The sequence below is a fragment of the Jaculus jaculus genome, chromosome 2, assembly GCF_020740685.1.
Source record: "Jaculus jaculus isolate mJacJac1 chromosome 2, mJacJac1.mat.Y.cur, whole genome shotgun sequence".
NCBI classification, from domain to species: domain Eukaryota; kingdom Metazoa; phylum Chordata; class Mammalia; order Rodentia; family Dipodidae; genus Jaculus; species Jaculus jaculus.
In genome coordinates, this window is record NC_059103.1 from 67,678,788 (window position 1) to 67,704,807 (window position 26,020).

A 26,020-nucleotide genomic window follows, 5' to 3' on the forward strand; every position below is an offset into this window, starting at 1 on the left:
TCCTTCTGTCCCAGTGTCCTTACCTCCATGCATGCTCCTCCTTCTGTCCCAGTGCCCTTACCTCCATGCATGCTGGTCCCTCTGTTCCAGTGCCCTTATCTCCATGCATGCTAGTCCTTCTTTCTGCAGTGCCTTTTCTAGCAAACTTCTCTTCATTCTCTATCATGCAGCACACTGTGACTTCCTATATGAAGATTGCACAAATCTTCCTTAGCATATAATACTAAAATTCCCATTTGTAAATATTTGTTGTTTGCCACTGCATTGGTTGTGTATTTGTGTAACAATTTTAGTGTGAGAAATCTGTGAATGACTAGTGGGATATTAGCAATGTTAGTATATTCCCATGTAAGATGCTAGATATCCTAATGGAACTCAAACCCAGATTCTAAGAACGTTTTCCAGTGAAATTTCTTCAGAAAGAAAACATATGCCAATAGAATAGGAGCTTCCCCCAAATGAGTTGTACCCAAGGAAGTACCCACCAGGGGGCATTTCTCAATGTAAATAGAGGTTCATTTGCATCTTATGTGAAGCTAAGAGCACAGAATGCTTAAGGTCCCTGCCTAACACTTGGTGCTTTCACTCTTAATTATAGTTGACTACATTCTCATGGACCCAATGGAGAAGAATAGGCTGTTCATCGAGAGCACCCCCCGCTTGTTTCCTCACAGAGTGATCCGGGCCCCAGTGCCCTGGCACAATGTCTACCAGAGTGCCAAGAGATGGAATGAGGAACACCTGCACACAGTGAACCCTATGATACAACATCTGAAAGAACTGTGGTTTGCAGAGTAAGATGCGCTCTCCCACCTTCCTGTCCCTTTCTTTAGTGTTTGACATACAAAACAAGCCTCTTCAGCAAAGCACAGTGGGAGGAGCCCTGACCCTGAAGCAGCATAGGATAAGCAGAACCCTAGACTGAGAGTGCTTACTAGTTATGCTTGAGAACCCCTGTGTGCAGGCACATGTGGCCCTGCTTTCAGCTCCCACAGTACCTCGCCAGAGCCTCTGAACACCAGAACAAGCTGGTTCAGAGCTAATCAGCTCATGTCTGAATCTTTGCAGGTCATGTGTGTGCTACATTACTTTGCTATGTGTTATAGTAACCTTCACATTTCTGGGAAACAGACACCCAACCAAAAGCAGCTGGTGGGAAGAGTATGTTGGTTCATAGTCTTGAGCAGAAGCTTCATGATGACAGGGAAAGGCTAGTAAAGCAGAGATCACTTATTGCCACAGCAGCTAGCATAAAGCAGCAAGAGAGTGAGCTGACCTAGCACTGGCAAGCTGAGCTCAATAAACGGCAAGGACCAGCCACAGTGACACACCTCCTCTAGCAAGGCTCTACCTCCCAAACTGCCACCAGTTGGGGACCAACATAGAATTCACATAAGTTTATAGGAGACATCTGAATCAAACCACCACACCATGCCTTTCTTCGACTCTAAATTTAGGCTACTGAAAGTTCCCTATTTGGTAGGAATGTTAGGAAGAATAAAAAATACCACCCAAGCTGGGCGTGGTGGTACATACCGTTAATCCCAGCACTTGGGAGGCAGAGGTAGGAGGATCTCCATGAATTCAAGGCCACCCTGAGACTACATAATTAATTCCAGGTCAGCCTGGACCAGAGTGAGGCCCTAACTCAAAAAACCAAAAGAAAATAAAATACCAACCAAGAATTTAGAACAATGGCTAATATAGCCCGAGTACTCAAGAAGCATGAATTTACCATGATCTCTACTATGATACTTGTAACCCTCAATTATTACGTGCTTACTTTCTCTCTCTCTGTGTCTCTGTGTCTCCGTCTTTAGAGACATGGAAGCTTCAGGTCTATTTCCTTTTTGGAACTTATTTGGAAAACTGTGGTCTATCAGTTATATTTATGTATTACTATGTTAGCCATAGGAATTGTAGGAGTCTTGAGGAAATTAAGATATACAGATGGCTCTTGTTATATACAAGAAATTGTTTTTAGGATCCCAGTACTAAAATCCATAGTTTTTCATGCTGCTTATAGAAAAGGACACAGCATTTATACATATATAACTACACGTGTTCTAGTATACTGTATACTTAAAACCGCCTCCAGATATGTAAGTGCTATGTAAATAATTGCTATACTGTATTATTTAGTAAATTGTTACAAGAAAAAAGAGTCTGTACAGGTCCAGTACAAGAGCATTTTTTTTTTCTGGATTGTTTCCCATCCACTGTTGGTTGAATCTGTACATGCAGAACCACAGGTGTGGAAGACCAACTGTCATTTACATTGTGTAAAACTTGCCTTTCTAAAGTACACAGTGAAACAAGCTTTAGACTTCTCACAAATATGTGCCACACTCACCACTGCCTAATTCAAGAAGAGTCTCCTCTTTCCAAAAGAAAGCCCATATTGTTCACACCCACTCTCTGGTCCCCTTCCTCTCAGTCCCTGGCAACCACTAGTCTACTTTCTACAGCTATGGATTTGCCTATTCTAGGTATGAATTGAATCATACAAAATATGATCCTTTGTGTCTGGCTTTTCATTAAATATGACTTGTGAACATTTATTTACAATAAATCATATATCCGTATAGCATTTCCTTTATGGCTATATACTTCCATTGCATGACCATACTAGATTTCATCTACTTGTTAATTACTGTAGAGGAAGACAGAATATGTGTGTATGAACTTTTTAAGTGAGCTCTTCAAGAAAGTAGAAAAATCTGGATAGGAGAGTTTACTGAAAGGTTAGCCTAGTGAAACATCTAGATTCTTCATGAGAAAACTAAGGTAGATATGTTGCTTAATTTTGATTGGCTGAATCCATCAGCAGTTTAGATATTTTGTTTTCAGAGGATCTCTGGCTTTGAACATGTTGAGTCTTATGAGCCCCTTGGAGAACCTTTTTTTTTTGGCTTGGCTGTGTGAATGTGTCTTTTATGCACATTATGTGCCCATGTGGCACCCCATGTGCTCACCTGCAATGGGGTGCACTTGCCTGTGGTGATCAGAGTGGGATGTCCCACTTCTTCATTTGTGCATCCAGTTATGTCTGAGCCAGAGTTGCTTAGTGGTCCCGGGACTTAATGGGTTTTGTTGGTATTGTTTTTGCAAGTCTGGCCATTCCCAGGTCCCTGCTGCTCTATGGGATTGGGGTACAGACATCTGTGGCCATGCCCAGCTGTTTATGTGGGTTCTAGAGATTCAAGTTCTGGCAATCTGGCTTAACTGACTGGTGGAGTGTAGCAGGCAAAAATCAGGATAGTTTGGAAAAGGTATTCAGTGAACATGCAGGTGACACTGTCTGGTTCTGTGTCCTCCAAAGCACTGCCACATTGCTCAACTCACGGGACACCGTTCACATAGAATGAATACAAACAGTGCCTCTGTCATTCTCTGTGCAGTGATGCTGGATAGCTATGTTCTTGGTTGACAATTCCAATGTGCTGTTAGGAAGCAAAAAGAAGTGAAGGGATGTTGACTATGATGGGGACCCTTCAATTTCTGCTTATCCTCCTCATTTCTGCTTATCCATCCTCATAGCCTGCTGCCATCCCCTAAATTTGCCCAGTCAGTAGCTCTGGGCAGTGTTCTTCCAACATAAAAGTCTAAATAAATGACCACACATGCTCTCTGAACTTGTCCTAAAGAATTTATAAGTCTTTTTATTTCTCCCTCTCATTTGGTAGATATAAAAACCTCAGGTTTGTTCGAATAGCAGATTTATTGGCAGGAAAACTGCCTCTGCTGCCTAAGGAGTACCGGAATGTGATCCGGAGGCATTGCATGGAGACTCGCCACATTCTCCTCTCCAGGTGAGTATCTGGCTTCAGAACGGGGCTGCAGCCCATCATTGTAGGACTGAAAACTCAGAAGTGAAAACTGGTTTCTCACCTGGGGATGAACAGTTTGTTGACCACCCACTTCCTTTCTCTGTCTTCTCCCTGCCATGTTGTCATCCTCGGACAACTTCATATCCAACCTCTCTTTGCTGCTGGCTCCCTCTACCTACCTTTTCAGATATTTCTTCTGAATGGCCATTCTTTGCTGGATATGATAGCGAATGTCTCTAATTCCTGCACTCAGGAAGCATAGGTAGGAAGATCACTGTGAGTTTGAGGACAGACTGGTACTACAGAGTGAGTTCCAGGAAAGCCTGGGCTAGAATGAGACCTTACCTTTAAAACAGACAAACAAACAAACAAAAAAGAATGGCCATTCTTTGCTAAAACACCACTCTCTTGTCTTCCCTCTAAACCCTCCCAGCCTCAGTGAGTGTTGCAGTCAGGTTCACATTGCTGGTAGAAATTGCCCAGCCAAAAGCAGCCTGTGGAAAAAAAGAGGTTTATTTTGGCTAACAAGTTCAAGGGGATGCTCCACAATGGCAGGGAAAATGATGGCATGAGCAGAGGGTGGACATCATCCCCTGGCCAACATAAGGTGGACCATAGCAACAGGAAAGTGTGCCAAACACTGGCAAGGAGGAACTGGCTATAAACATGCATAAGCCCGCCCCCAACAATACACTCCTTCAGGAGGCTTTAATTTCAAATTGCCATCAGCTAAGGAATCTAACCTCCAGAACATCTAAGTTTATGGAGGACACCTGAATCAAACTACCACAGTGGGTTATAGGGTAATGTGCTTGGATGACTTGGATTCAGATGGCCCAGATAAATAGCCTTATGATTTCTATGTGAAGGAGTTTTCAGATGTTTATTTTCCTTTAGTAAGTATATGCAGAACTATATAAAAAGCCAGGGAAATTATCTTACGTAAGATGGTAATTTTTGATATATTTTTTAGATAAATACATCTACTTAACAGAAAATCAACTTAAGGAAGATAGGATTTATTTAAGCTCATGGTTTTAGAGGTTTCAGTCCATCATGGTGAGGAGGGCATAGAGAACAGAGCAGCTCACATCATGGTAGCTAGGAAGGGGAGGGAGAGGGAAGAGAGAAGAAGGAAGGGGGGAAGAGGGAAGAAGAAGAAGAGAATGTCTTTGCTAGCAGGCTTCCTCCTTCCTCTTTTATTCCAGTAATCCCCTCCCCACAGCCTATAGCATATAGTGTTGCTACCCACATTCAGGGAAACACTTCCCCACTCAGTTAATCTTCTCTGGAAATACTCGCAGACACACCTAGAAATGTGTCAAGACTAACCATCACAGTGACCATAACACTTATTGCTGAGTTTTTCTTACCAAAGGAAATATGTATGCAATGGATAGCCATGGCACACAGCAACCACTTACTAAATGTCTTCATTGTCAATTTTACAGCTGCCGCTATTACTTGTCACTTCTCTGCTCACTAGGGTTGTACTTTTCTTGCAATTGGAGAAGAACATGGTCAGGTGGAACAACAGTCGTTCCCACGGGGAATTAGAAATTAATGCACATGGAAGAAAAGGGTCAGTAAGACCCCCATTTCTTCTTTTGGTTATCTGATTTCATTTCTACTCACACTTTCAGATCAGCCCTTGGATGCTGGAAGTTATTTTTATTTTTTAAGTTACTTTTATTTATTTGAGAGGGAGAGAAAGGAGAGATCTACTGCAAAAAGAAAAAAAAAAACACATGTGCCACCTTGTGCACCTGGCTTTATATGAGTACTGGGCAATGAAACCCAAGACTTTAGGCTTTGCAGGCAAGTGCCATCTCTCCAGCCCCTGAATTTATTATCCCTACTTTCTTTTCTTTTCTTTTCTTCCCTTTCTCATTTTCTCTCTATAAAATCTGTATCTAAAGCCAGGAAGCTGATAGAGAAGTTGGATGGAACATTCCAATTCCCTTTGCCCCTTCATTCCAGCCTCTGTGACGAAGTAGATCAGCAGTACACTCTATTTGTATCCTCTGACTACTTGAATTGGTCAGTGAAAGTGCAGTCTCTTGCCTTAAATATCATTTTCTCCCACAAAGGTGACCAGGAGTGGGAAACATCAACTTTTAAGGCTGCTTACTGGGAATAAGCCATCTGCCTCATTGCAGATGCGTAGCGTGTCTCAGAACCCAGACAGCTTCTGACCAGGATGTTCCCCTGTCTTCTTAGGTGGATCCCCACCTGTGCCCAGCTTTTTACCACGCAAAAGGAACACTGGGTCCACTTTGCTCCAAAGAGTAACTATGACTCCTCTCAAAACATCGAAGAATATTTTGCTTCTGTTGCCTCTTTCATGTCACTGCAACTCAGAGAGTTGGTCATTAAGTCCCTCGAGGACCTTGTCTCATTCTTCATGATACACAAGGTATGTGGGGGATCTGCACTCCGTCCTCGTAAAGGAAGATCACCAACTCAGAACTCATGTGCATTCTCAGCCTGGAGCCTGAGGTGTGAGTGTGGATTGGAACACACATTGGTGACTGTCACTTTTTTTTTTTTTTAGATTGTGTTTTTAAATACAGAGCAAGCTTCTGTAATATAACTAACTACCCACGATTAAATTAGTGAAAAGTTATAAAAGTGAGGTTCTTAAGACGCTTTTTTATCAAATATTCTTTAATTTCACAGACAACAGTATGAAACAATTTTGCAGTACAGTTTCAAGATGTATACAAATTAGAATACAGAGTTTAACACTTGTGTCACTGGCATTTTGAACTTTGGATAATCTCCATATGAAACTTACAATTTCAAATATGAGCCAATCTGGTAACTTTCTCATAATATAAAAAATATGAGATGCAGATTTTCACTAAGCAAACTACATAAAATATTTAAAATCATAATTAAAACTTAACATTAGAATTTATAAAGATTAGCTATAATCTTTATAACATAAAACTCTCTCAACTAACTGTTCTATCTCAGAACCTGACAGCCCTTACATGAAGTTGATTGTAAAATCCTCTTGGAAAGCTTTGGTATGCATTTTCAGAAGGTTTTTAAAAAAATATTTTCAGAGCTTTTGTAAATACTTCATTCTATTAAAGCATGTAAGTAATGGGTATTCAATGGTACATAAGATATAGAATCAAAAGACCAATTCAGGGCAGGAGAGATGGCTTAGTGGTGAAGCGCTTGCCTGTGAAGCCTAAGGACCCCGGTTCGAGGCTTGACTCCCCAGGACCCACTTTAGCCAGATGCACAAGGGGGTGCATGCCTCTGGAGTTCATTTGCTGGAGGCCTTGGTGCGCCCATTCTCTCTCCCTCTCTTTATCTGCCTCTTTCTCTCTCTGTCGCTCTCAAATAAATAAATAAATATAGCAAAAAAAATTTTTAAAGACCAATTCATTATATTTGTAAGGATCATCTTTACCAGAATAGGAAAAAAAAAAACAAAACCCAAACTATTTAAAACTATATTGAAACAGTTCTCTTTCCATTTTTCTGATAAAAAAAATGTTACAAAATCATCCCACTCCATTCATGTACCTTGCAAGCCTTTTAGGAAAAGACCTTAGAAACAGTTAACCCATTCCTAAAAATCCTCTCCAGTTCAACAAACTCACTTTTAAACTTTTAGTCTTCACAATACAACAGGTATACACAGTCAGACCACATAATTTATGTATTTAGTAATGTATCAAGTTTTCTTTTACATTTTTAATTTAGAATTTATTGGTAGACATAAGACACACATACAACTACATACAACTGAAAAAAAGGAATCCCAAGAAACAGTAAGAAATGCAAACTTATAGAGTAAATTGATTTACAAATTCAATTTACTAAGGTTCATTTTATATACCATTTTTGGATTGACTTAGAACACTTGAATTTCTCAAGTTCACTTCTTGCTTCTTGAGGATGTTTCTTGTTTACAAAGCCCCCAGTTGTGCCAATAGCTTCTTAAGGCCATTTGCCCCTTCAGCCTGTAACCAGGTCTCTTGCATAAAGACATTTATTTACCTTTGCATTGCAAAGCCTAAATAAAAATTAGCTTTACCTTTATAAAACTTTATAAACCCCACTAAAAAGAAATCCATCTAATTTTTGAGCCAGGCCACAAAAATGCTTCTTTTGGATTGCAATTATATATGTATATAATTATATATAAATAACATATTAAATATAATATATATTATATGACATATATAATATATATATAAATACAAAAAGAAAGAAAAATAACAGGAAGGAAAAGTAAAACTATGGAAGTTTCAGAAGTAGAGATTTATTTTTAATGTAGCTACAGAGACAGGCAGCCTTCCCAGAGGAGGGTCTTACGAGCTAACATTGACCTAGCAATCAGGGAAGGCCTGGGAAAGCAAGAAAGCAGGAGCCTGGGTTTGGTGGAGGACACTGCAAGCACAGTGTGCTGGTGCCATCCACTCCTGGCCTGGAGCTCAGGTAGTACTGTGAGTGTGCAGCATTCGCTCCTGCGATTTTGTGAGGCTTGGCATGCCTTGTGTCTCCTGCAGGATGGAAATGATTTCGAGGAGCCCTACCAAGAGATGAAATTCTTTACACCTCAGCTAATCATGATCAAACTTGAAGTCTCTGAACCCATTATTGTCTTTAATCCAACATTTGATGACTGCTGGGAATTAATCAACAATTCGTTCTTGGAAATTATTAAGAACTCTGAAGGGATCCCCAAGGTATAATATTCACTTGATCATTCTTTTGTATTTTTATTTACTTATTGAATAAACACTTAAGTGATTGCTTGTACAAGACACAGTCTATGGGGTATTCAGGGAGTGTCATTGTGAGGATACATCCTGAATGTACCCTTTGACCTCAGAAAGATTAGATGGCTTTATAGAGAAATTGTATAGATATAACTATGCAGCTCAGAACTGTGATTCTAACAATATCATTAGGAGTTACTTTTTGACATCAAAGTATCCGGTGCAGGGCTGGAGAGATGGATTGGCAGTTAAGGCATTTGCCTGTGAAGCCAAAGGGCTCAGGTCTGATTCCCCAGTCCCCATGTAAGCCAGATGCACAATGTGGCGCATGGTCTAGAGTTGCAGCAGCTCAAGGCCCTGGTGCACCCATTCTCGCTCTTTCTCTCTTTCTGCCTCTTTCCCTCTCTCTCAAATAAAAATAACTTTTTAAAAAATTAAATTAAAATATAAATTAAACTGAAATTAAAAATTTTTTAAATATTTTGAGAGAAGTATCAGATGCAGCCAGTCATATTGACAGACACAGCTCCTCACTACTGTCCATAGCAGCCTGAGATCTTTACTGTGAGACTTCTATTCAGGAGAAGCCTAAAATTCTTCACTGTATAAAAGAGGCTCAAAGTGAGCCAGTATGCATCAAAGTTGTTTATTAGAAAGAAATTTTAACAAAGTTTAGCATGGGGCATAATAGAAAGAGAGGCATTCAGGGACAGGATACTACATACACAAGTATGGGTATGAGCTTCTCAAGAGAATCATTCTAAGTACCTTAGCTATACAGTATATTAGATTTTGGAGGCTTTGGGAATTACATTGCTCAAAGAATTTCTAAAGCTACCCCACCCCTTTATCTCCCTTTTTTCCCCATTAAATGAGATTAAAGATTGGCTCTGGAAGTGGCTTGAGTAGGATTTAAAAAATATATGTTTATTTAAGAGAAAGTGAAAGAAAAAGGTAGGTAGATATATAGCCACTGCAAATGAACTCCAGATACATGTGCTTGCTTGTGCATCTGGCTTTATGTAGGTAGTGGGGAATTGAACTAGGGGCCTTAGGATTTGTATGCAAGCACCTTAACCACTGAGCAGTCTCTCTAGCCCCTTGAATAGGATTTAAATCTGATAGCATAAGACCATGGGTGACAAGCACTGCATAAAGAGTTACATGTGTTTTTGTTTGTTTGTTTGTTGTTGATCTTTCTTTCTGTAATGAGATTTCTTGCAAGATTCCTGGAAAATTACAAACTTGTAGCAGGGCAAGGAGGAAGGTCATGTACCCTTGAGTCTTAAACATAGTTCATTGCTGTTTTAACATTCTTATTTGAAACATCTCTATATAAAATGAATATTGTCTATATGTCAACCAACTTTACAGCAAGTGTTAATTGTTCTGGAATCCTTGACTGTCAGTGGATGAGACACTCTAGCCAGACTCATGAGAGGAACACTTTCTCTTACTATGTCTCCTTCATTCCCTGTCTTTCTATCCTGCCTCACAAGGAGCAGATACATCTCAAGGTGTATCCAGCTTGGGCTAATAATTCATTAGAGATAATTGTAATGGTTTTGTAAAAGTATACCTGATTTTGTTTTGAAATTCCACTGGCAGGTTGGTTTGACACTGTAAGTTTCTCTAGAAAAGAAACCTGCCTTTCTTTGTTCAAGCGCTTTGCAGTTTCCTTTTGGGGGTGGAGTTACTAATCACATTAGATACTTATTAGTAAGTGTTGAGTACTAGACAGGAACATCCATGTGATTTAGCATCCTTCCAGTTGCCTTTGGGTGACTGATGTGAGAGGGCCAGTGTCTAGTCTCATGTGGAGAAGGGACCTATGACTCCTTTTTTTTTTTTTTTAAACAAATTATCTTTATGGGGGGCGGGGTATTGCTGTGCCAGGGCGTCTATCTACTCCAGTCAAACTCCAGACACATGCACCATCTAGTGCGCATGTCTGGCTTATGTGGGTTCTGGGGAGTCAAACCTGGGTCCTTAGGCTTTGCAGGCAAGTGCCTTAACTACTAAGCCATCTCTCTTGTGTGTATGTATGTATGTATGTGTATATATATATATATATATATATATATATATATGTATTTAAATTATTTTTTATTTTTTTATATTTAAATATTTTTATTTGTATGTGAGCAGAGAGAGAGAAGAGAGACAGACAAAGAGAATGGATACTCCAGGGTCTCTAGCCCTTGCAAATGAACTCCACACACATGTGCCAATTTGTGCATCTGGTTTTATATGGGTACTGGGGAATCTAATCCATGTCATAATGCTTTGTAGGCAAGTGCCTTAACCATTGAACCATCTTTCCAGCTCTCTTTTTATAAATTTTCATTTATTTTTGTAGGGGGGGGGAGAAAAGTTTTTACTTCCTTTTTTTAAAAATATTTTTTTGTTCACTTTTTTTTTATTTATTTGAGAGTGACAGACACAGAGAGAAAGACAGATAGAGGGAGAGAGAGAGAATGGGCAAGCCAGGGCTTCCAGCCACTGCAAACAAACTCCAGATGCGTGCGCCCCCTTGTGCATCTGGCTAAAGTGGGACCTGAGGAACCGAGCCTCGAACCAGGGTCCTTAGGCTTCACAGGCAAGCACTTAACTGCTAAGCCATCTCTCCAGCCCAGTTTTTACTTCTGTTTACAGTCTCGAGGGGAAGCTTTATGACAGCAAAGTGTGGCATGAGCAGTAGCTGGATGTCACCTGTGCCACAGCAGGTGGGAAGCAATAGCAAGAAAACAAGTCAAAATCTGACCTTGGGAAGCTGGATATAACACCCATAACCTCAGCCCCAACAACATACCTCCTCCAGCAAGTATCCAGCTTTCTGTACACAGTTGGCCATTTCCAAATCATGTTTGAGTGTAACATGTCTCCTACTTAACTTCATATTTACTCTCTTTTCTTCTCTCTCCCTGTCTCCCTCTTTCCCTTTCTCCCTACCTCTCTCATACACTTGAGTCCTCCTCTCTGATACTCGTACACTGAGAAAGTTTTCACGAAATGTCAGAACAAAGCTGACATTTATATGGAAACCTGTGACACAAAGGCTCCAGTTTCACGAGAAATCTCTGCTTTTGGAGTGTGGTGCCTGCCAAGCTGGGTTAGCAGGAAAATGAGCTTAGAAAAGGGGAAGAATGCAGGCACCTTTCCTACAACCAACATTCCTAGGAAGGAAATTAAAGAGAGGACTGGAATTTGAAGGGATAAGTGTGGGGCTGAGGACAGATAAAGTACATGCCCCTTAAGCCTTCCTTCCCCTTCCCAGCTATTGACAGGCAAAATTTGCCAGCAGCTGGGGTAGGAAAGTCAGCAGGTGGCCACTGGTGCTGCAAAGAGCCCAGCAGGAGCTGATACTAGATGGGGTGGCTTTTAATGCCAAAGCAACTTGCTGCACCAGGTTTGGAAGCTGGTCCTACTTTGCATACCGATGGCTTTACCGGGTTGTGAGGAGAGCCTGGTAAAGCTCTCTTGTCTACAGTGCCAGCTTCCTCCCCAGCCCCTCAGACTTTCTTATCTTTAAATATTTTTATTTACTTTTATTATTGGTTTTTCGAGGTAGGGTCTTGCTCTGGCCCAGGCTGACCTGGGATTTACTAAGTAGTCACAGGGTGGCCTTGAGTTCATGGCGATCCTCCTACCTTTGCCTCTCAAGTGCTGGGATTACAGGCGAGCGCCACCACACCCGGCTCATTATGTACTTATTTTTTTTTGGGAGGGGGGGAGAGAGAGAATATGTATATATTGGTGCACTAGGGCCTCTTGCCACTGCAGAAGAAATCCAGATGCATGTGCCACTTTGTGCATCTGGCTTTATGTGGGTATTGAAGAATTGGACCCTGGCTTGAAGGCTTTGAAAGCAAGTGCCTTTAGCCACTGAGCCATCTCCTCAGCCCCTCAGTCTTATCTCTAAACAGAGTCAAGGAAAATTATAGTCTCTCAGATTGAATTACCTATGAATTATATCTCAGAACAGCATGAGATAGACAGGTACCCAACATCCCTTTCTGATCTTGCCTCATTTGTGATTCAAAACAAGTTTGAACAGTTGCAAGAGAAAATTTAGCAATAAAATTTTGAAAATAAATAGCATTCATGCTGCAAAAGGGAGTCATGGCACTGAGAAAGTAAGTACTGAAGTAAGTGCTGTAAGTAATTGCTCCCTGTGAGACAACCAGGACAAGGCTGCTCTAATCCAGTTGACATAAAAAGAGAGAATGAGTGGAAGAAATCAAACAAGGCTGGATGAAACAAAGGAGAGTTTTATAGAACTAAAATTATAATAAATAGGACCACTGCATCATTTTCATAATGAGGAAAATGTAGATTATCTTATGGAAGGGGGTTGCTAGGGTCAGTCTTTCACGCCGATGGCAGAATTATGTCACTCAAAATGCCAAGGAAGCACTGGGCTTGGTAATGAGACCAAGGAGTCCAGGATCATAGAACCAGCAGGACAATCAGAAGTTCCCTGGACAGAAGAGGCAGTACTTGTCTCATATTCACAGACTCCATGGGACATGCAAGGACCATCATATTAAACTGAAATGAGGTACTCCTCCTTCCTCTTTTGATTATACACTTCTTACCAAAATGGGACCCTTAATCCTGCTCACATTGCATGGCCTGAGAACATCACGTGTGCACCACTAAACACTCACCCAGGCCACTTTCTCTGCTTTCCTGCTTTCAGCCTCTGTCTGTGAGCATAGTCAAAACAAAGAGGTGGTAACTGTACTGGTTTAAAGCCTCTGGGTCTCTCCAGGAAAGCAAAGATCACCCACAGTTGCTTTCCCCACTCTCTACAGTGCTGCATTCTCACTAAGGGCGTGTGATTTACAGGGCAAGGAACAGAGGAAAGCACTCGGAGGATCTCCACTGAGCTCATCCCAAAACATTTTCTTAGCAGAGAGGGCAATGGGAGACAGAGTCCCAGCAGGAACCCTGAAATCCGCAGGAGACTGCAAAGGAGGCACACATGTCATGGAGTAGTTGCAGAGTTTCACCCCTCAGGAAAGATACTCTTAGCCCCTAATGCTCTCAGGGCTTCTCTGAGTCATGTGTAATCTAGTAATCTAGTAATACCTCTCCTGGTTTGCAGGTGAGATTATAGAGGTTCAAAGAGCAGAGCATTAGCTTCCTAGAAGCACAGAGTTGGGTAGCAATAGATTTGGAATTAGAACCCACGTCTCTAGTGGTTTTCATTAAAGAAGTGAGTATGGGAGGGAAAGAGAGTGCTCACAAACACAGTGAGCACTCATTAAGTGCTAAACTCTGGCAATGCCCACGAAATATAATGAAGAAATCAAATAAAATCAACACCTCATGAAATTTATACTCCAGGGCACACTTAGAACAGCTCATTATATATTCATTGAATTGCAATCATGGTGTGTTCATGGTGGTGAGTAGAAGTTCGGAAGGAAGGCAAGCTTTGAACAGAAAAAGCCTATGTCCCAGGGGCCCAGGAGGATTCTAAGAATATATGACTTGAAAGGGGTAGGGAAGCCAGGTGTAGTGGCACACGCCTTTAATCCCTGCACTCGGGAGGCAGAGGTAGGAAAATCTCCATGAGTTCAAGGACACCCTGAGAGTACATAGTGAATTCCAGTTCAGCCCTAGGCTACAGGGAAACTCTACCTCAAAAAAAGGAGGGCAGGGAGTTGAAAAAATAACAGTTCAATTCAGGCAAGGGGAAGAGTGAGGAAGAAAGGGAGGGGGAGGGAGAGAGCAGTCCTACCACTATCCAAGAGGAAATAAAATAAAAGAACAGCTGATGTCCCTGAGAAGAGTCCCCTGCAGAGGCTTCATTTTACTACAGGCTTCCTGCTGTATCTTACAACTTCTAAGAGTAACTGTGTTCTCTAGGTGGAGTCTGTCCTGTTACCAGAGTTGAAAGGGTACAGCCTGATCCTTAGAACTGTTGACCCTAAAGAAAAACTCGTTTCTGATTTTGTGGATCAGACTTTTGAGGTATTTAAGAAAAATCAAGTTGGCCCCTACAAGTAAGTTGATTGAGCTTTAACTTTATTGCTTAGCTAGCCTCTTCTTATTGGTTCTTAACTAATATCAAGTACGCTATCTCTGTTTCCACATATCTAAAATATATGTAATAACAATGGCCAACATTTGCATGGGTATGACTGTTTAACCTTGTTTTATAGATGAGGAAAGTAGAACTTTCCCAGTGTGAATATAGAAGCTGGGAAACAACTTCACTTGAAGTTCCATCTTAATAATCTGAAAGCTGTGGGGCCTGGTCTGTTTGGCATTTAGGTATTTCTAGAACTTAGAAAAGTCACACAATGCCTCTATCATATATTATCCTGCAGCTTCTGAAAGATCTTGGACAACAAATTAATATTCTGTTATGCAACCTGTGAATGTTATTCTGTGTATTTTGTTTGAATGAGGATCTCACTATGTAGCCCGGGCTGGCCTTTAATTCATGGATCTTCCTGCCTCAGCCTCCTGAGTGCTGGTATGACAGGTATTTACCATCACACCCAGTGGAACTTGGAACTATTCTTTACAGGAATCTCACAACAGTAAAGATCAGCTTTTGGCATGAAATGTGAATAGAGCACAGCCAGGAAACCCTGGGTCAGCGTGGCTAGTTGTCCTGGATTGCCTGGGACAAGGATTATAGCCATTGCTTCCTGGTAATTGTTCATTACCCTCCTTTCACTTTTAAGACATCTTTACTTTGAAAGTAACATTATGTAATCACCCTGACCACTGATCACTCACAGTTGTTCAATTTTTCCACATGAATTTTAATGACAATTTCTCACCCCACCCACATTTTCAGTGGGAAAATTCTGTGTGTGAGAGGGCTGTGCCACGACTGGTGGGATGTCTAGCATTAGCCCCAGCTGCTGCTCCCTGCATGCCACACTGTGACACTAAAACTATCTCCAAAAAAGACCAAACGCCCTAGGCAGGAAAAAACTAGTTCCAGTTGAGAATACCTACCAACTTCTCATGGAGATTGTGTCATATGTGATGAATTTGATTTGGGGCCTTTGATATGAAACCCTTGTTTTCTCTGTTTATGGCATCATACACATACATATTTTCTAGACAATTCTATGGGCTTCTTTTTGCATCTCAGTTTCAGAGTATCTGATGAGCTGGCTAACTCTTAGAAGTGCATGTCTATGCCCCACAAAATTAATTCTGCTTATTTAGTACCATATTTATGTTGATTCAAGCTTATTTTAACTCAGACTATCCTAGATACACCTTTCCATTTGGGGGAAATTTTCTCAGCCAGTTTTACGTGATGTGAGAACAAGTATAGATAAAGGTTAATTAATTTTAAGTCTTCATCTTAAAATTAGACATATAATTTTGGAGTTACAGGGAAGGATGGGTACTGATGTTTATTGCACATTTACTATAAGAAAGCATAATGTTAATTGCTTTATTTGATTAAACTTAAGACTTATAATCCTATAAAGTGTAAATTATTACTACCACTTAAATTGAATGCCCTGATATTTGAAAAAGTAAAGTGCCTTCTCTTGAGTTCATGCAACAAAACTGGTATTCAAAGCCAAGATTCTGCATTTCAAATTCAGTGTACCTTTTGCCACATTACATTTCTCTTTCTTGGTTTGAATTACTTTGAAAATGCTGTTATCTGTTTTATTGATATACTTGCCCTTCTGACTTATTGATCTGTATATGTGTGTTGACTTTATGTTCTTCAACATGGAAAAAGATACTTAAACGTGTACAAAAAGTATGGTGACTTGTTGGATAGCACAGCAGAGAAAGACATCACTGCGTTCCTGAAAGAAAATCATGAAATTGAGGAATTTGTGATGGTAGGAGATGCTGTTTAGTATTTTTCACCATGGGGACATGTGTCACAGTCAATTCAATGAATAATCAGTGTATTTCTTTAGTGCACCAAGTGCTAAGTATTGGACTAGTTAGTGTTGGCCAAGGGAAAGCCAGGGGGAAATGGGTAGAAGGTCAAAAATCAGTTAAATGACTGGATTGCTATTCCTACAGAGCATCAATGGTATAAAAAAGAGGAGAAATGAAATTGCATCCATGCACATTACTGTGCCTTTGGCAATGTTTTGCCTTGATGCTATGATCCTGAATTATGATCTGTGTGAGCGAGCTCAAAACCTTAAAGACCGTCTGATTCAATATCAAGTGGATGTCAACCGTGACACCAATACCAGGTATGAAAATTCTGTGCAGACATCAGTGATATTTCATACCAGTCAGAGAATGCAAAAGGGGGTAGAACTTGTGCATTCTAGCAACTAGCAGACTGGCCTTCCCGTTCAGGTGTTTTTGCTCCTGGAGTGAGGGTGGCAAGGAGTTCAGCTTCAGGTTAGCAGGAGGATGGAGCCCATCCTTTGCCTCGGATTCTGAAACCTTTCCTTCCTTTAGGCAATTTGAGGGGGATACCACTCTATCCTGAGCTTGGCTGTTTGAGGTCATAAGCTTTTCCCATGGGTCATCTAGAATACATTTTGAAACACAGTGCTTTCAGGAACCCCCTTAGAATCACTTTCAGGGAGGCTCTGCTTTATAGGTCATGGAATTTGCTTATTCAATATTAAACTAAATTTTGCCTTCATCTTCCTGACAACTACATTAATCAAGATATTTTTGTTTGTTTGTAAGAAATAGAAACCTAACAAGTAAATAAACAAACTAACTAACTTAAGTTAAAATAGGGAAGGATAGGCTGGAGAGATGGCTCAACAGTTAAGGCACTTGCCTGTGAAGCCTAAGGACCCATGTTCAACTCCTCGGATCTCATGTAAGCCAGCCACACAGGTGACACGTATGCAATGGCACATGAGTCTGGAGTTTGATTGTAGTGGCTGGAGGACCTGGTGCCAATTCTCCCTCTTGCTCTCTCTCATAAAAATAAATAAATAGGGGCTGGAGAGATGGCTGGTGGTGAAGGCACTTGCCTGCAAAGCTAAAAAGGACATTGGTTTGAGTCCCTAGGACCCACGTAAGCCAGATGCATGAGGTGGCACATGCATCTGGAGCTCGTTTGCAGTGGCTGGAAGCACTGATGCACCCATTCTCTGTCCCTCTCTCTCTCTCTTTCTCTCTCCCTCTCTCTCTCAATACCTCTTTCCCTCTCTCAAATAAATAAACTAAAAATAAATAAATAAATAAATAGGAGGGGGTAATTGGAGATCACATGTTGAAACGGTCAGAGTCAGCTTTAGTTTTCAACGCTGCAATTAGAATGCCATTCCCTTCGGTGTTCAGTTTTCCTTCCAGCTGGCCCATCCTCTGATAGGCTCTTCAGTTTGTGGGTCCCAACAGTTCCACATTTACATCATTTTAGGTCCCCACTGAGAGGGAGGGAAAGACTTTTTTAAACAGCCTTGTAAAAGTCCTGGCCAGAGTAATATTGGCCTGTCTTGGGTTATTTGTGCAACATGGAGCCAAACACCAGCCCCGGGACTGGCTTTCAATCTGGCTGGTGTTCTCATCCCTGGGTTGGGTGTCAGCTCTACCCAAAACACATAAACGTGGAGAGGAAGAAAAGAACTTTTCCCAGAGGATGTAGGTGTGATTGGAAGATAAAACTGAGATGTTGTCGGGGGAGGGTCAAGATAGCAACTGTTTTGCTGTTTAGACTCAGTTTAAACGAGTCACTCATGTTATTCTAGCTCCGTTACTTGAAACCCTTTACATTATAGACTAGATTATTTAAAAATAATGATTGCTTTTACTAATGTTATACTGTATGTGTGTGTATACATATATATAAGTTTAATATTTTAGGACTTGCAAAACACACTGTTGTGAGCTGGGGAGATGGCTTAGTGGTTAAGGTGCTTGCCTGTGAAGCCTAAGACCCAGGTTTAATTCACCAGTACCCACTTAACGCCAAATGCACAAGGTGGTGCATGCATTTGGAGTTCATTTACAGTGACTAGAGGCCCTGGTGCCGCCACCCTCTCTCTCTCTCTCTCCCTCTTTCTCTTTCCCTATATTTCATAAATAAATGAATAAATAAAATATTTTTAAAAATACACTGTTGAGAGATGGCTCAGTGGTTAAATATACTTCCTGTGTAAACATGAGGTCCTGAGGGACCCTGAGTTTACCTGAGTTCAGACCTTCAGAATGCACATAAACATCTGGGCATGGCTATGCCTGTAACTCCAGTCCTGTGTGGGAGACTAGAGAATCATGGGACTCATAAAAAGAAAGTTCCAGAATCTGTAAGAGGTTCTGTTGTGAGGAAAAACAGGTAGGTGAGTGATGGAGAGGGACACCTGATACTTTCCTCCAGCTGCTGCTGGTGATCCACCGGTGTCATATCAGCACATACATGTGCACATACTACTCTCAGACACCACGCATACCCCACAGACCACTCTATGTACACACAGCAAAGCAAAACATTTTTGTGGCTTATTGTGAAGTCTTCCCTAAAAGGTTGCATCATGAGGGTTTTACTTCATTGGTGGGTTAATCCATTAATGAACTCATAACTCGATGGCATTATGGGGAAGAGGTGAGACGCGTGTGTGGGGCTTCTTGTTCATGGTCTCTTCCTACTTCACTCTCTGGCTTTCATGCAGCAAGTACATCTTCTTCCACATGCTCCTGCCACCATAATATTCTGCCTCACCTTGGCTAACTGGCTTGAGACTGAAGACTCTGAAATTGAACTATAATAAATATTTTCTACCTTAGGTTTTATCAGATATTTTGTCATGGTGACAGAAAGGCTGCCTGGCACACACATACCAGAAACTTGTCAGCAAAGGAATGATAATCATAGCACCATTTTCCCAGGCACCATGTATAGTATAGATCAAGCCACATCTTTACAGGTTGCTCATTATTAACCTTAGTGTGTTAACGAAGAAACTAAAATTCTGACATGTTAACTGTATGTCCACCTCATTTATTTAGATGTTAAAGCCTACAGTTCCACCACTATACTCAGCTTTCTCAATGATTGGCAAAATGACCAGATTCTTGCATTTGGAGCCAGAAGACTTAGTTTTAAATTTCATGACCTCCATTTACTGGCTGTGTAAGCTCCACCTCTTGGGTTCTCAATTTATTTGCCAATACAATAAAGTTTTGGCACTAGGATAATAGATGGACTCTAGCCTTTACATGATAAGGACAATCTTTTTAGATAGTCTGAATCATCAATTTCTTACCTCCATCCCAATAAAACTAAATTAATAATTTCCTTAGATATCTTTAAGATAAATGAAAATAAGTCCATCATTCTGAACCTAGGGATTGCTAGGGATTCAAAATTCTCACATTGTTAGATGAATCCCAGGTTGGTGATTTGGTTCTAAAGAGTCTTTCTGCTTAAAAATAATGACTAAAGCTAAGCATGGTGACTCATATCTACACTCCCATCACTTTAGAAGTCCAAATCAAGGGGATTGGACTGGCTTGAGCTATAAAACTATTTTAAGGCCAGTCTAGGTTACATAGCAAGGCCTTATCAAAAAAAAATAGTGACTGGTCCACTTGACCTTCTTAGCAGCCCTTTGAAACAGATATGAGATCCCTCACTTAATGGAAGAGGAAAGAAGTCACAGACAGAAAACTAACTTGGTCAAGTATTTTTATTCCCTGACCCTGTCCTTGACAATTCACGATCATGTAATTGTTGAGCAGGGACCCTGCTGTTTCCAGTGACTAGGAGTACCCTACTCTGGAATGTTCAGTGCCTAAAGGTAGTGGATGTGTATGTATAAGAAAGAAAATGAATGTGCCATCCATGTACACTACAGATACATTGTCCAAAATTTCTAGAACCTGAAGTTTTCACCAAACGTCTATCCCAAAATAATTATCCTTTTGGCAGTCTTCTTGTTTCCTCCAGGAGATGTCTAAGAAATACCAACAGGGTGGAAAGAAGTCATACAGTGAACAAAGTTTTAATGTTTTCTTTAATGTCCTCCCTTAGGTTAGCCAGAAAAGCCTTGTGCTTATGGGACCCCGAGGCTTTTAGATTTGAAATGGTATTATAGGGTACATGTGAAAGGTGGCATTTCCTATTCTTAGTCAAATTCTTGGTATCACATTTTCAGGATCTGTTAGGGAGTCTTGAACTTAATGAGTATATAATCACATTAAGAGAAGAAGACTGTATTTCTACTTGCATTAGGGTTCTCTAGAGGAACAGCACTCATAGAGTGAATTATATTAAAAAGGGAATTTATTGGATTGGTTTATAGCAATCTACTAATAGCAGTCTGCAGGCTTGAGAGTCAAGGAGCCCTGTAGCTGCTCAGTTCATGTGGCTGGATGACTCAGCAGTACCAATCCAGCACTGAAGGCCTAGAGGATTCTTGGAGAGCTGCTAATCTTCAGTACATACTGGAAGACTAAGGAAACTTGGTTCCAATGCCAATGAAGGACAGCCAAACAAGATAGATGCACGTGCAGGCAAAAGCACTCACCAGCAAGATGCACAGGCAACCATGTGGGAGGAAGGGATTCTAGAGGAAGGCCTCACTCTGGGGAAAGGACTTCCTTTTTCAATTAATCCTTCCTGGAAGCAACCTCAACCAAGAGACTCAACCAAGAGGAATGTCTGTGGATTCATAATCAGATAAAGTTGACAACAAAACTTACCCATCATACTACTCAATAGGAGTCTACTTCCTGCATAAGAGTAGCCTAAATTCTGTACCAAAAAAGACTAATATACCATGACTGAACAGAATAGAAATTTCTGTCTTGCTTAGGGCAGTTCCAAACTGTTTGAAGAGACCTTCTATGTGGATTCAGAAACTCAGGCAGAGGGTGACTTTACATCTTCAACATGTAACTTGTAGATTCATCCTGAGTGCTGCTATCCTAGATCATTGGGAAGAGGGAAAAGTGTGCATGAGCATGCAAGGACAATTTTATGTGCAGGATTAAAAATGTATGCCCATCACAGACTGCTTCTTCCTACTAGCTAGAATTCAGTCTCATACATACTACAGATCTGAATGTATGCCTCCTAAATTTATATGCAAGGATCCTAGCACCATGTCACTGCATTTGGAGATAGAGCACGTAAGAAGGCTACATGAAGCTGAGCATGGTGGCACATACCTGCAGTCTTAGCACTTTGGAGGCTGAGGCAGGAGGGTCATGCATTCAAGGCAATTCTGGGCTACATAGGGAGTTTGAGACCAGCCTATACATACCAAGTTCCAGTCTCACATCACAAGAACTTTAAAAAAATACTGGGGTGGAAAAGGAAGAGAAGCATAATGGTGAAAGGAAGGAGAAGGAGGAGAGGGAAGACAACAAGGAAGATAAGAAAGAGAAGAAGAAGGAATAGGAGGATTAGGAAGAACAGATCATAACATGAGATAAAAAAGATAGGGCCCTAATCCAAGGTGCAGTTATAAGAGGAGGATGAAATAACAGTGTTTCTCTTTCATGTTCAGACACAGTCAGAAGGCAGCTATCTGTAAACCATGGAGAGAACACTTACCAAAAATGAATTATCAGAGATGTTGAGTTTGGACTTCCCAGCTTGCAGAACTGAAAGAAAATAAATTTCTGTTGTTCTCACTTTCCGTTTTGTGGTAGTTTCTTATGGCAGTATGAGCTGACAAATATAGCATCCAATTGCAAATACATAGAAGCCCTGGAAATAGAACATCTAACTATAGATAAATAGAGCTGGGAGTCCAACATGTTGGGAATATACTGTGCCTGCAGTGCCATACCTCATTTTTGTCTACAGAAAGTTTCTCAGTCATATAAAAAGTTGTTTCCAAAATCTCAGCATTATATGATGAGGTCTCTGAATATTATCTCTTCTATGTGATACAATCAGCTTCATTGTGGAGGGATCTATATACATTAAGATAGAATATTGAAGACTGAAAATGAAAGGAGTGGTTTTCATCTAAGGGTAAAATATCAACGTGTAATAATCAGTTAATAACAAACATTATGATAGCTTTATGGAGGTCCAGTTTGTGCTTAGCATGGATCTACTAAAAATAAGCATTTCAGTTTTTATTTATTTATTAGAGGGAGAGAGAGAGAGAGAGAGAGAATGGGTGCACCAGGGCCTCTAAATGCATGTGCTACCTTGTGCATATGGCTCACATGGTTATTGAAGAATCGAACCTGGTCCTTAGGCTTTTCAGGCAAGCACCTCAACTACTAAGAAATCTCTCCAGCCCATAGACAATTTTTAATTATAGTTAAGATGTTTAAGACTATATAAATTGAAGCATATTCAAATCACTTCTGTAATTTTCACAGTGTTGTATCTGAGAAGTGCAAGGTTAGAACCACAGAACTGAATATAACATGGATTACATTGCAGCACATAAAATAAACTTACTGGTCTACTGTTAAGACAATGACTAGGTAGCAGTTACCATTTCATTGCTGGGACAAAACACCCAATCAGAAGCAACTTATAGAAGGAGAGAATTCATTTCCAGCTTACCATGTTGAGAAGAAATTTCATTATGGAAGGGAAAGCATGGCATGAGCAGACAGCTGGACATAACATCTTGTCACATCAAAAAGGAGGAAGCAGCAAGAGTACACTTCTAACATTGTTGAGCTGGGCTGGAGTGTAAAACACCTGCCCCCAGTCAAAAACCTCCTGTAAGAAGACTGCACTTCCCAAAGGTTCCAGAAGCTAGAGACTAAGTTAGAGGCTTAATCACAAACACATGAGGCTATGGAAGAAATTTTTTATTCAAACTACCACATATTGCAAATTAATTTGATTCTTTTTTTTGTTCATTTTTCATTTATTTATTTATTTGAGAGTGACAGAGAGAAAGACAGAGAGAGAGAGAGAGAGAGAGAGAGAATGGGCGCACCAGGGCTTCTAGCCACTGCAAACGAACTCCAGACGCGTGCGCCCCCTTGTGCATCTGGCTAACGTGGGACCGAGCCTCGAACCGGGGTCCTTAGGCTTCACAGGCAAGCGCTTAACCACTAAGCCATCTCTCCAGCCCTAATTTGATTCTTTAACAAAATGTGAGACGTTGCTGTTGGTGGTGGCTTAATACTCTTGGTTTGATTTTAAACTAGATTCTACCTATGGGAGTTGGTATGATTTATTTCTTTACTTATTTATTGTGTGCAAGTTGTATATGTGTAATATCAGTGGTGGTGTGTGTGGTATATGGATTTCTGTGTGTGCAAAAGTACATGGTCCAGGGTTGGCAAGATGGCTGGGCCATTAAAGGCACTTGTTTGCAAAGTCAAACAAAGTGAGTCCAATTCCCAAGCCACCAATTTAAGCCTGATGTAAAAGTGATGCAAGCATATGGTGTGCATTTGCAGTGACAAGAGGCCCTGGCACACATATGTGCACACATGTGCACACATACATATGCACAAATAAATAGGTTTAATACATGTTAGATGTTATCACCACGTCTATTGTGGAACATGGTACATATGTGAATATACAACAAGGATTTGCAAGTAAAATAAGGAAGTCAGTAGCCTAGTGCTTAAATAGGAAGTGTATCTATTTAGCATGATTAAATTTATAGAAGCATCATTTTAGATAGTATTGGTTGCATTGATGGTGGTGGTAATGATGGTGACCATTTCTTTCTCCATAGCATTTGTAACCAGTACAGTACCATTGCAGACAAAGTCAGTCAGGTTCCTTCCAACACCTCGGAGCTGGTATCCCTCATTGAGTTCTTAAGGAAATCCAGTGACGTCACTGTATTCAAACTCAGGAGGCAACTTCGAGATGCAAGTGAAAGGCTAGAGTTCCTGATGGATTATGCAGACTTACCTCGTAAGTCCAACACTTGTGTGTGTGTGTGTGTGTGTGTGTGTGTGTGTGTGTGTGTATGCACATATTTATATTTTGTAAACATGTTCTGTTTTTATATTTTTAGTAATAAGGAGTTGAAGAAAGATGGGATATAGGAATCCTATTACTCAACATTGGAAGAGCTACTTTGCCAAGAGGCACTAATTTATCCTCCTATCCACAGGAATTTGAATCACAAAGGGGATCTTATTAGTCAGAAAGGGTGCATATCCAGATGCTTGACTTCTACTTCTTGGGTGCCTGTCTTGGCATTGTGTAAGCAAATGCCTTTCACCACCGAGGCATCTCTCCAGCCCCTGTCGCAGGGTTTTGTATCTGGTGTTCATGGATAAGCCACGTCCAAGTGTAGCATCTTTTTAATAAATTGGCAGATTTCACTTGTCTATAATCTTAATACAGCCACACCTTTGAGGAATAAGAACTCTTTCTCTCTCTCTTTTTTTTAAACCTTATTTTTGAGGAAAGAGAGAAAGATATTTGGGTGCACCAGAACGAACTCTGATGCATGCTCCATTTTCTGAATCTGGCTTTGGGGAATTGAACCCTGGATATCAGGCTTTTCACAGAAGTGCCTTAATCCACCGTGCCATCTCTCCATCCCTCAGAATCCTTTCTTTCATACTTTTTTAATGTCTAAGAAGGAAATAAGTCTTCAAGGGCCTCCTTTAAGGCTTCTTGGGTCAAATTGGAAGTTTGAAGTAAGGACCAGATTATAAGGAGAAAGCTCATGTTTTCACAAATCATTTCCCACATAACAATACCTATCATTTACTTTCTTCATAAGAGGGAGAAGGGTTGACAAGAGGGAAAAGTTATGGCTGAGAGTATATAGTGATTGTCTAAGCACCCATCATATGTTCAGGACCTGTGCCCTTGACCACATATGTATATGCTAGATTCTCACTATGTCCTCTGCCTCCTAAATCCATGAAGAAGCCCATGGCATTTTTATTGACTAGAGCTACCATTCAGTGCTTGTGGCATTAACACTGTTACCACCATTTTCTCAGATGAGGTGAAGTAATATGACGTTTTGACGTACTCACACTTCACCTGGGAAGTCATTAAAGCAATGTGATTAGAACATAGGTTTCAGAATTAGGCTTGGAACTAAATTCTGCCTTCTAGAAGAAGAAGCTCTTGACTTCACCACTTTGTTGCCCGTTTGTGAAAAAGAAGACTCAAATGCCATCTACCTTCTATCCTGGCACCTAGTAAAGGCTCCATAAGCACCAGCTGTCATTCATCCTTAATGGGTCTTTATGCACTAACCATAATGCAGTAGGGCTCCTGTTGGCCTCTTCCTGCTGAATCAGCTCTCCACACCCTGAACAGCCTTTTGGAGCACACTGTGTTTGTTTTGCAGAAGAGGATATCAAACTGAATAGCACCCTGTTCCTCTGGCCAGACCAGATAGAAGAAGTCTTTGAAAGCAGCCGGAACCTGCTCCTTAGCAAGAGGGATCAGGCGGAGATGGACCTAATTAAAAGGTACAGGGAGGGATGGAGAGAGGGCTCAGTGGTTAAGACACTTGCCTCCAGAGCCTAAAGTCCTGGGTTTTATTCCCCAGCACCTACATAAGCCATACTCACAAAGCCGCACATGTATTTAAGAGTTCATTT

At 40.8% G+C, this 26,020-nt stretch overlaps 1 protein-coding gene across 1 annotated transcript in view; it reads left to right on the top strand.

Annotated features, from left to right (window-relative positions):
* Positions 1-26,020, top strand: part of Dnah3 (dynein axonemal heavy chain 3) — a 205,173-nt gene that overhangs the window by 21,494 nt on the left and 157,659 nt on the right. The window contains exons 7-15 of the mRNA XM_045143809.1: positions 599-794; positions 3,687-3,812; positions 6,051-6,246; positions 8,363-8,542; positions 14,453-14,589; positions 16,311-16,416; positions 16,607-16,785; positions 24,175-24,359; positions 25,765-25,888. Of these exons, the coding sequence (XP_044999744.1) occupies positions 599-794; positions 3,687-3,812; positions 6,051-6,246; positions 8,363-8,542; positions 14,453-14,589; positions 16,311-16,416; positions 16,607-16,785; positions 24,175-24,359; positions 25,765-25,888 (1,429 nt within the window). The remainder of the gene's footprint in view (positions 1-598; positions 795-3,686; positions 3,813-6,050; positions 6,247-8,362; positions 8,543-14,452; positions 14,590-16,310; positions 16,417-16,606; positions 16,786-24,174; positions 24,360-25,764; positions 25,889-26,020) is intronic.